The sequence below is a fragment of the Melitaea cinxia genome, chromosome 6 (assembly GCF_905220565.1).
Source record: "Melitaea cinxia chromosome 6, ilMelCinx1.1, whole genome shotgun sequence".
NCBI lineage: Eukaryota > Metazoa > Arthropoda > Insecta > Lepidoptera > Nymphalidae > Melitaea > Melitaea cinxia.
The window spans coordinates 12,080,643-12,093,192 of NC_059399.1; the positions used below are offsets into that span (position 1 = coordinate 12,080,643).

General features: G+C 32.0%; 1 protein-coding gene across 1 annotated transcript in view; it reads right to left on the reverse strand.

Moving 5' to 3' along the window:
• The window catches only part of LOC123654375 (polypyrimidine tract-binding protein 3), a 45,733-nt gene that overhangs the window by 25,943 nt on the left and 7,240 nt on the right, over positions 1 to 12,550 (reverse strand). The window contains exons 2-3 of the mRNA XM_045590287.1: positions 10,956 to 11,102; positions 4,276 to 4,422 (exon numbers count right to left, since the gene is read on the reverse strand). Coding sequence (XP_045446243.1) covers positions 4,276 to 4,422; positions 10,956 to 11,102 — 294 coding nt within the window. The remainder of the gene's footprint in view (positions 1 to 4,275; positions 4,423 to 10,955; positions 11,103 to 12,550) is intronic.

Consider the following 12,550-nt stretch of genomic DNA (forward strand, 5'->3'; position numbering starts at 1 on the left):
CTTTATTAAATATAAAATATAAAGTGTTACCTGATCAAAGTGCAACAAAAGAGGAAAAGTAAATGAAACGCTCGCTGTTGAAGGACATAATGATCGCAGAGGCCGGGTACTCTTTGATCCTATATTTTCCATGGCTTTGTGCCCGGCGACAAGCTGACAAGCGTGCAGGCCAGACACAAAAATAAGGCTTTAAACGTGTCACAGTAGGTAAGCCTGCCGTCGACGCCAAAGGCTCCGCTACAAATTCACGTTGACTTTCTTTTACCCTTCTCCCCGTTTCCTTCATCGATATTTACATTGTTTTCATTTTTAGTTATAATGTGGCATATTTTAACATAATCGATTACAACCAGTTTTGTTACTGCACATTTTATTATTTAATTTTAATGAAATATAATTAGATTTATTACTATTTACTATATTTAAAATAGCTCCAATTGAGATTTTTAAATTTATTTCGCATCGTAAATAATGAAAAAGCATAGAAAGAATAATTGAAATCCAGATTTGTTGAAGATATTTTTCCAATAATATCGTCGAAAGTGCAGCAGCAAACTCCGGAGTTATTTAAAAGGTCTTATTCACAGGACGTACAATCTTTCAGCGCGACCAGTGGCAGACGGTCGAGACGAAGTAGTTGCGACAAAATAACTCCATCCGCCATTGAAGACTTCTATTCAGCTACCACAAAAACCTTTTGCATCGCATGATTGATCAAAGTCTTAACTTCAATGTATGATCTTTAAAATGCATTGGTATTTGGTAAATTTCGGATAAAACATAGTTAAACTTTATCGTAAAGTTTACCGGGTATCGGAAAACAATTTATTTAAACATTTAAGATTTTTAAATGAAATAAATTTTGAAAAACTCGCCCAGTAGTTTATTAAGCAATTCTTATCATTTCTCGAATTTTTCTTAAACTGCCCTTGTAAATTTAATGTTTTTTTTTTTTTTTTTTTTTTTTTTTTAAATATAAATTCGTGTCAACCGTTATCAAAAACATTCCTATTTTCTTTTGAGGATGATAAACTGTTATAATATTTTTGTGTTTCAATTTATGTTTCTGCAAAAAGAACAGAATATTATGATTTACATGATTTGTGATTGATTCATTTACATTAATCTACTTTTAAAATGATGTATTTCATTTATATAATTCTCGGTACACATTAATAGCATAGAAGGTATAAATTTAAAAAGAGAATAAACAATGGAAATCAGTTACCGAAAACGTCAAAAGTAAAAAATAATAATTATAATAAATCTTTTTTGAAATCGTCACAAGAAATAAGTCCTCGATAATGTTAAGGAGAGATTCCCCGTAGGGCACGAATCACATCATTATGAAGTATCGTTTTGAGTACTGGAGGAAATAGGACTGACAAAGAAATGTCAAAATATTACCGTAAAATTTTTACTAAATAAATATAAATCTTTGTGACTATATATCGCTACTCTTTAAAGGACATTGGTAACTTGTTCTCTGTATTTTTATTAGGTAGGTTTAGTCCAAAAAAAATTCTACTCGTTAAATGTGATACGAGAATAATTATAAGCTTTGTCTTGTAAAAGAAACTTGAGAAAACTTGTAAATTAAACAACATCCAATATTATTTAAGATTAACGTCTCTATTTCTTGTCTAAATATTAAAACAAACAGATAATAGACACGTAGTTGTATCCATTTTCAGTTTAATCATCACATTAATTAACCATTGTGTTTACTCAGACGCTTATTTGCATTGTTGACAATCCGATCAAACAACTATTATACTATGATGATTAAACAACGAGCTGCTTATAATCATAATTCGCGAATAATTGCCTACACAATAATGTAATTTGTTCAAACGTAGCTAAGTATATGTATTGAATTGTAAACAACTTCATTGTTATAATTACTTAACAATAAGTTAACTGGCTTAGTTTAACTGCGATACACTCTAAGACATATTTTCCACATTGAAGAACAATAACAATATACTGTAGACAATGAAATAAAAAGGTTCATATGCATAAGTTAAATAGCCTTGTAGTAAAGGCTACGATAATAATAATTAACTTAACTTTTTGAAGTAAAACTTTTTTAAGCACGCTAGACTTATGGAGTAAGCTGGTGAATGCGTGAAGAGAGCGTTACAAAAAGTGTGATCGGGTGAGGCGAACGGAACTTGAGAGGGAGATATATAAGTTAGTGAAGACAGAAATAGAGTTACATTTTTGCAAAGTTTTACTTCAGCCGTGTGGTCTAACGCAAACTCGTTTTTTATTTTTTATTTTTTGTTTTTGCAGGGGGAATCACGAGTTTCATTAAAATACTTCAGCAGGGGAATATTTACAAAGTATTATTAAAGTACAAATGTTTTTGTTCACGAAGAGATCTGCATAAAAAATTAAATAGTGACAAATCATCATCGATGTATTAGAATAGATTACTGAATATAATTTTTATAATGAATAACAATTTCAGGCCTTGAACAATGTTTTAAAGTATTATATTGTATTTTGAATGCCAAAAGTTGCTAATGTAAATAATCAGTGAGTGTTTTATATTCTATTTCATAGTAATTATATATATATATATATATATAAAACCTTATATATAACCTTATACTCTCTCTTGTGCTTATTTTATAATTTATTAAAGCATGCTTAGATAAATAAGTCGTTGCCTCCACATTTCAGTGTGAGTAAGAGGTTTTTCGATATCCTAGATTTCAATTTCCTTATGGATTCGAAGGGTAAATAAAATGTACACCAATATTATAGGAATCATTCTTATTTTCAAACATTATGTTATACCACCAATAACGTTTTTATTCAAATTTACTTTCTCATACTCAAACATTTACTTTAAGCTTTACTTGGCTTTTAATATTTATATAATATTTTATTGAAAATTTGCTTGGAATAATATTTAATCAGATTAAATAGACTTTAAATTAATATTTAAACTGTTAATTTAGGTTAAGGCGACCCAATATAAGAATTCATTAATTCTTCTTAATTAAAATATTTATATTTAACGTTCAGAAGTCGAATCACAGTTCCCTAAATTAATCTTTCCTTTCGATGTATTTTAGACAAATGTTGTAAGAGAACAAATGAGTTCGGAGTGTTTTTAGTAAGGACTCGAAGATAACGAACTTAATTAACTGTTTTAATTAATTCAGACATCGGCTGTCGTGTTATCGTAATTATTGATTTTACGTTGTAACCCTTAAAGCGAGAAAAAATATTAGTAGTTTAAGGCAGTAAAAAGTTCACAATAGGTGTTATAGAAAATTGTATCCTAAGGATGTATTCTTTCATGTATTTAAAATTAGTTTTATAATAATCACTGAAGAAAAAATCGCTGTATTTAATTATAATATATTTAGCTTAAAATATCATCAAGCATATTTCTATTTAGAGCATATATTATGATTAGACTACGACAGTTTAGACAAGGTTTTTTTGAGAATATTTTAATAATATCATTTCTTCATAATGCAATCCGTTACAATCATTATATTACAAATGCTACACACCCATCCGCACACACATTTAGTTTTATGAGTATTATTATGTTTATTATGGTATGTTTTACACCTGTTATGGTTTTCTAATATTTTTCTTATAATAAAAGTAGGGATCTTAAGTTGCCAAAGTTTGGTAAGGTATTACGTAGAAGTTTATCGCGTTAATTGAACAAAGCTATCTAAATTTTAGTTCCCAAAAGCCCTTTGCAAAGATTATATGAATAGTTTGACTGGAGGCCGCAGGCTGAGGCTACAATTTCGCCATTGGTAACGACCGCTCTAATACTCCATCGCACACCGCACAGTAATCCGCTTGTAGTTGTAATAGAGCTAATTGAACAATCTCTGCGGCCTTATGAATACATAGACCTCACAAAATACATAATTATAGTTACATATCAAATATATTTTTAATTAATACTTTATTATTACATATGTATATTTATATACATATATAAATTAGTAGAGTTGTTAAATCATTGAATATATTATTTTTTCTGGTCTTAATATCGAACGGGACTGAGTTTTTGGTTCGCCTGTCTGTCATAGAGTTGTAACTGTGAAAATGTCACTTTAGGTAACTTTACACTTTTGAAATTTTAAGAGTATTACTAATTTCTTAGTCTGTTTTTTTTTTGTTATTTACTACTTAATTTCTTCTAATGAGCATCTAACACAGTTAAGATATACATGGAGTTAGCGTTAGATCGAAGTAGCCCTGGATTAGTTTTTTCTTAAACATTAGACTCACCGCATTGCTGTGTGTCTGATCAGTTTTCAGTTCTTTGTGATTGGAAAATTGAACGTAGACGGCGCGCCCGCGCAGCTGCGCGACGCAGCCGCCGAAGTAAGCGACCATCGCCACTGCTGAGATCTCCTCCGCCATCTCTAGGAAAGCCTGCGAAAAAAAATAACATTACTATATTGAAGTTTTTTTTTTAAATCAAAAAACCCACGCTTGCCTTGGGGAGTAAGCTGGTGAATACGTGACGAGGGCATTACGAAAAGTGTAATCGGATGTAAGTTAGTGAGGATAGAAAGAGAGAGTTACGTTTACGAGTTATACGTTTCGTAAGTTTCACTTTAGTCATGTGGTGATTTAGCACACTTTTTTTTTATAACGCAATTTATCACTTTCATATTTGTTATCATATTAAAAATGCAAAAAAGTAATGTCATGTTATAAGCTAATATAAATGTAATTCTTTTTATGGTATAAAATTCATCCGCAACGAACAAACATCTGTAATCGAATGATATGTAAATAGTAGTAACTACGCTGAATACAAAGAAGGAACATAAATTGAGTACCTAGTGTGTAGTGGGTCTACGACAACTATCACCTAATCTAATCGAATGCCGGGAGTTGGGAGCAAAATATATGAGGATGAAAGATGACGTGTCGAGAGGTCTCGCTCCGCGTATGTCGTACCCATATATTTTACTCTAGGTGACGGTAGTGTCATCTAATTTACTAGGACGTTTGTTGGAACGGGTATGGCTTCAATATTAATGTATTTACAATATAAATTTTTATACAAAGTGACTAAAAACACTACGAGTACACTAGAAGGATTAATTACCAAAAAAAAAAGACATTCATCATTTCTTCGTTGACAAGTCTTTAAATGGTGATCGATCACATTTTTATGTTATGCGTTTTTTATTTATGGAATAAGCCCTACCCATAGCCGTATTTATATATAATGCAATAATACATCTATCTCTATTGTAATCGCAATATGCTCCTTATAAGACCAGATGTGTGTATGCGTGTCTGGTGAAATTTGACAAATTCATAGGTAAATTTCTAAACAATGTTAGCATAACGTGCCGGTAACAGGGTTTCGAGTCTGCCGTACCATGGTCTGCAATTAATCGGCTCTGACGAACTCACCATACATAAACTGAGTGACCAAACAACAGCACTGATCTCTACATGTGCACTGCATCGCTTTCTAAATGCGTTATGATTTTCACGATCATTTTAGAGAGAAAATTTAACATGCCCGCTTCCTATTTCATGTGCGCTCCATTCCCGACCGCAGAATTCTGCTTTTGGCATTTGAACATGGGCGACCAACGTGCAAAATACAACGGTATTAACCCCGCAAATTAAATAGGATTTGTCTGCTGCTAATTAAAAAACGTATACCTAGTACCTAGTGGAAAAAGAGAATCCGTTTGCAAAAAAAGAACACATTCATAGATACCGGTTCTACTGTAAGGAAAACAAAATTATACTACCTAAATAAAATGAAATGGTTCCGAAACGTATGAACAGAATTTAGAGTTTTTGATTGTGTTAATCGATTCAACATAATTTTCTAATAATAGCAGAGCTTTAAATCATTTTTGTTAATGTGATAAATTATATTGGTACATAAATCATATAAAACGATGCCAAGGGAAGCGGTGATATATACATTAATGGATAGCATAGCTGCCACGCGATTCGCGAAGCTCGATCGTAAAATAGTGTCAACGGCTCTTCGTTTTAATCACCGAGAGTGGAAGCGATTGTCCGCACCCACTCACATCAATGTTTGCCCACCTCTCGACAGATACCGCCTTTGTAACTGGACTCACCGAGTTTCGGTTACCATCAGCTGTGATACTTTCATCTTTCTGTTCGGACCCATCAAAGGGTCGAAAGCCTGTTCAACTATCGAGTGCTTTATTATTGATGAGTAAATATACTAAAAGTAATTTGATTATTTTTATATAATACTAGCTGAGCCCGCGACTTCGTCCGCGTGGAATTTAACAAAAAGTTATTACTCAGTTCGCAAAGTTATAAAATAAATATCTAAAATAAAAGTAGCCGAAGTTACTCCTTACTACATCAGCTATCTCCCGGTGAAAGTCACGTCAAAATCGGTTCAGCCGTTTCAGAGATTAGCCGGAACAAACAGAAAGACACAAAAAATCGTAAAAAATGTTATTTTGGTATATATACCGTGTTTACATCGATATGAATTTAGTAAGAAGCGTTTATTTTAATATTACAAACAGACACTCCCATTTTATTTACTTGCATAGATTAACACTGTATATAATTATATAACATCGATTAGGTTTGATAATAATTATCTATGAAGAAAATGTATAGGGTGATTAGTAAATAAAATTATAAAGGCCATAATAATGTAATATAAACTTGTTTTCCATATCAATGACAAAAACAAATCAAATTATACTAGAAAAAGCTAAATCAGGACCTTAGAAAAGGGATTCAGCTTGTTTCTTTTGCTGAAAGAAAGATTGTTTTTCTTAACGCCACGATGTATACGGTGCTGATGTCATACAGGCTATTTATTAGATGGGATAACATTGTCGCAGCGTCTGTCCTATTGCGTGCACGTAATAAGATTTCTCTTTTTATTATTTCATTTCCAGGTTGTAAACTGACTTATTTTTAATTTATCAGCGGCAACTCATAAATTCCAAGGCGCAAGACCCGTTGTCGTTGTGACGATGCAGGAAGTGGTGATAAAAACAGGGACTTTGACTGCCTATTTTAGTTCATAAGCAAGCGTCTCCATATTTTTAAATTGTCAAACCGTGATGGCACAGATGCTAAAATACGTGAATCGCAACCAAACTGTCGCGTGTTACTAAATTTGTCTTAAGAATTGGACTTTTTTTGTTCGGCATGTATAAAAAAAACATCAGTAATACTGTTTTTGGACTCCCAACACAAGAGAAAATCCTACTGGGCACCGCTGAGAGCTTATTTTTTTTTATTTATACTTTTATAAGAAAAGAGGTTTATGTCCAGCAATGAGACGTTTCTAGTATTTAGTTACTTATATTATATATACATTTATAAGTAGGTTCCTACGTAAAATAATATTTACACTTGACGCGCCGTGTTATTCGTAATCCAAATTGAAATTTATTTCAACGTCACCCACCCCTTGAATTCCAACCAAGTAGAATTTTAATGGCATTTCACATTCAGGCTAATTTATTATAATTTTTTTCCTCTTTCGCATATATTTGGGGTTGAAAGTACTTATTAATTAAAATACATTAAAATAAAAATCACAAGATCAAAATAGAGATAAATCACATTTATCTGTCACGAACGTGATAGTTAAAGTGGAATCACATAAATCGATTATTACTACTAAATATCTAAGATATCTAACATTCAACATGTTTATTTGCGTTCATAACGACACTGCTGTACTGTAAATAGTTTTGATACCTAATAACTTAATTTTCGATTAAATTTTTAAGAATAATAAAGCCTACTAGTTCACTTTACAAAATATATAACACTTTTAAGATTTGTAAGTGTAAGGGTAGCGAGTATACATTTTTATATTTTTAATGACTTGCCTATCAAAAGTATGTTTTCTAACAGTAGCAGTAAAAATCATATTAGAATACTTCATATGAAATAGAAGAAGAAATAGATGAACATAACGAAACTTGTAAATAATGATTTTGTTTTGTACGGTAACAATAATGGTAATGATGACGAGCAACCCTAATGTTTTCTTCTTGTGCGTCTTTTACCTTACGTAACTACTACATCTACAGATTCTAAATTTAGAGATTTTTACACGTACCGACCTAATCTTAGTATATATCATACATAAAGGAGATGGGGACTTTTGGGACATAATGTAATAAGTAAAGATATGGTTTCAAAAATATGGTTAAATAATATCAGCTCAATTCTGATTTTGGAGGCGGAGAAAATTGAGAAAGATAGTTTTCTTAAAATTAATTGGGTATCGATTCAACTATAATCGATTACAGAATTCAAAATAAAAGTCTGCACTAGTTAACTTACTCAAAGTATTTAGATGCACAATTGAAGTTGTAAACAATAAAGTGAATTTAAATAAAGTTACATTAATAGCGAAAATATCAATTAAAACTTGATAAACCAAAATGATTATCGATTTCGTATTGATTTAAAATAAATCATATTTTTAATGACAGCTTTGACAGCTGACTGACACTGATACTGTGTGTCCCGTCACTCGTTTCGTGTTTAATGTTTTCCGATGCGTTCTGAGTCCATTCCTGATATTTATTTATGGTTTCAAGTGATTGATATTTGCAATTAGTTTTCAAACATTTTTCACTAAAAATTTTAATAAACATTAGTCCTTCAAGAACTTAGTGATCGGGTTTTTTATAGACATTGTAAAATAACCTCACTTTAACAAAACCTCTAATAACTCCGCTCTCAGATACCCAAATTATAGAGAATTTTCAGCAATGAATAAATAAGCCTAAATGCATTAATTGATACCATTTTCATTTCATTACATTTTGGCCCAAGAATGTATGGAGTCGTTTCCATCTCCTTTGTGAGGTTAATTTATCATAAATTTGGTTAGCTTTCCGTGAAAATTACCGCGACACAAACTAAGCATGCATAAATCCAAAGGAAAATGAAAATAATACACCTAAACAACTTTTTCGTATTTTATCGCGTTTTATTAAGTTTTTTAGATGCCAGACGTTTCGGATACTTTATAGCAATGGTCATGGGAGGTCCTCCCTAAAAAGTTGTTTCTTTGTAATAATACACAGCTTAATCATACAAAAACTTTGTAATAAACGTAACTAAGTATCATTACAATTTGTGTGTGTGTGTGCATGTGTGTGTGTGTGTGTGTGTGTGTGTGTGTGTGTGTGTGTGTGTGTGCGTGTATGTGTGTGTGTGTGCGTGTATGTGTGTGTGTGTGCGTGTATGTGTGTGTGTGTGCGTGTATGTGTGTGTGTGCGTGTGTGTTTGTATGTGTTCAATTTGTGTTGCTATTTTTTCATTTCTTTACCTCTCTTAATGTAAGTAAATATATTTTAAAAAAAAGTTATCTAATATAGCGAAATATTTTACCTTCAACAAGTTGACCGAAATATAAAATAAATTCTGTTTTTCGAAAAGTAACTCATCATCATTCATCCATTTCATAGTGGATCTATAAGTAATATAAAACGGGAAACAAATAGGTGGAGGCCGGTACCACAATGGTTAGCGGCCTATTTGAGGACGAGACCGCGCCGCCCACTTGTTGTGCTTCCGGTGCAGCTACGTCTATTGTAGACTAGTCGTTACATGACCGAGTTTACATGGTCATCACACTTTACATTTCTTGTTGTTCTGGTATACTTTTTAATACTAACACAGTTACATTTATCATTTTGTTCCTGTGTACTTTTATAAATATAATTCACCTAAACGTTTAACATTGCATACGCAGTATTTTTAATTAAAATATAAGTCCGAATTTTAATATAAAATTTTATTGAAAGAAATGTACGATATTTCTGCAAATTAAATAGCCTACTCGAAAGCTTGAGAGCAACTGCTCGAGTCGCAGCAAAATGGTCGTCAAAACTTTCTTCGGCCGTAAAGTATACATAGAGTCGAAGTTAAGCGATTTGTTCATTATTTATGCACTAGATAATCCTACTCCATGGCTTTAGTTAGAAGAAATAAGAACTATATTTGCACTTTATGCGATGTTAGTTTGAAACTACTAACTGCAGTTGGGTCCCTATTGTTGTTTATCAACTCGACGGTAAGAATTATCGAACTCGCTGCCGGTGAGATGAACTTTATTATTTTGTCTTTCATCTCGTTTTGTTACACTTTGAAATAATCCTACAACAGTTTGATGAATTGAATTTCACTTATTGTACACGTAATGTACTTATAATACGTAATCTACGCATACTAATTACGCTTTCGCTTCAGTCTGTAACATCCCAGTGCTGGGCATAGGCCTCTTTCTGCATGTAGGAGAAAGATCAGAGCTTAATCCACCACGCTGCTACAATGCGGGTTCACTGATTACTAATTACATCTAAATAAAGAAATTATCAGTCTCTAAATTGCAATTTTATTTTTACATAACGTCAAATTCTTTAGTAACTAAATTTTTAAGCGGTCTTAATGACCTCATGTCATCTTCATGTCTTAAAAGAGCCGTTATCAAATTCGAAACCGCCGAGATCTTCCGTTGCCGTTTCGTAAGATCAACAATTATTGTTTTCACAGTTATAAATTGAAAATACTTGTTACCAAATTATTACTATTGTATATTAATATTAAAAGAATAGCGTTACAACTGAGTCCTTTGTAAATTTAAATCAAAGGGGATTTCAATCAAGATTATTTTATGAGTATTAATATAGAGTTAGAATCTTATTATGTTAATGATATCGAAAAAATAAATAATAATAATTAATTAGTAATATTTTATATTATTCATATCTCAAAAAATAACAACATAAAATGAATTTTATACAAAGAATTCTAACAAATATTGAGAAATAATATATTTTTATACAAAAAGTGAAACAAGGTAATGTATTTATATTATTAAAACGAACATTTTCATTACAAAACCGACATTGCCCGAGGCTTTTCTGTAGCTCAGCATAATTTTGCGTCTTTACCTGATTTTTGCCTTTGAGAACGAGAACGTTGGTGACCCGCCCGAAGGGCAGACCTAGCTGTATGATCTCAGCTTCCGTCGTCTCGTTTGGTATGTTCCGTATGTGGATAACTCTCGAAGGCTTGCCGACATTTTGTTCCAGTTTCACCTTCGAAAGAATAAAAATAAAATAAGTCACAAAGTGGAAAAATAACAGCTATACAGATATATATAAATGTATTTCACTCTTTATATTCGGATTGTATTTTATTTTTTATCTTTGTATATTTTATCTCTGTTACCTGAAAAGCAATTTTTAATATACAATTTTTTTTATGATTTACGTATTTAAATTCAACCTCCGACACCAGGAGACAACGAAAAGATAACACAGGCGAGATTATTTGTAAACAACGTGAAGGTTTTTATTTAGGCGATGGAATAATGTCCGTTTTATATGCCTAATGGAGCACAATATTTGTGTGAATACAAGTTTAAATACCGTACAAAGTGACCGCTCTAATATACACAAATAAAGCTAGTATTGTTCGCGGGAAGAGTCGGCTGGATAATTGAAAATTCGATGTAGTATAATTGTTGAGGCTTATCGGTCCCGACCCGATGTGGGCGCTATTGTTCCCCCGAGAGCCTTTTGATTACGGCGGCGGGCCCGAACCGAGGGCCCAATACATTGTAGCTTTGTATGACACTTCAGTTTCTATAGGAGTGAAAATAGTTACCTCTATGGCGACTTATCCTGACTGATTACTGAAAAAATCTCATATTGATTATTATATAGAAAGATAGATTATAGAAGAGGTATGTATATAAAATAATTGGTACAGTAATGTTATATTATTTTATTTTAAATATTATGTATTGTTTTATTACACACTAGTTAACCCGCGGACTTCGTAACGAAAGATTTTTTTTATTTAATTTTTTAAACAAAAATAACGAACAAATTAAAAATGTATATAATGCGTTGCAATCGTTTGGAGGTTATGCACGTACATACATTTCAGCGATTTCACTTATATAATAAAACTAGCTGAATCGGCAAACGTTGTCTTGCCGCTAAACGCTGTTTAAAAATAGGGGTTGGTGGTCGAGGAGTGAAAATTTAGGGTTGTATGTATTTTTAACCGACTTCCAAAAAAGGAGGAGGTTCTCAATTCGACTGTATTTTTTTTTTTTTATGTATGTTACATCAGAACTTTTGATCGGGTAGACCGATTTCGACAAATTTTGTTTTAATCGAAAGGTGGTGTGTGCCAATTGGTCCCATTTAAATTTATTTGAGATCTAAGAACTACTTTTCGAGTTATATCTAATAATGCGTTTTTACTTGACGCTTTTTTCGTCGACCTACGTTGTATTATACCGCATAACTTTCTACTGGATGTACCGATTTTGATAATTCTTTTTTTGTTGAAAAGGGGATATCCCTAGTTTGGTACCATGATAAGGAAACCAGGATCTGATGATGGGATCCCAGAGAAATCGAGCGAAACTCTCGAAAATCCGTAATAACTTTTTACTGGGTGTTCCGATTTTGATAATTTTTAATTTAATCGAAAGCTGATGTTTATCATGTGGTCACATATAAATTTTATC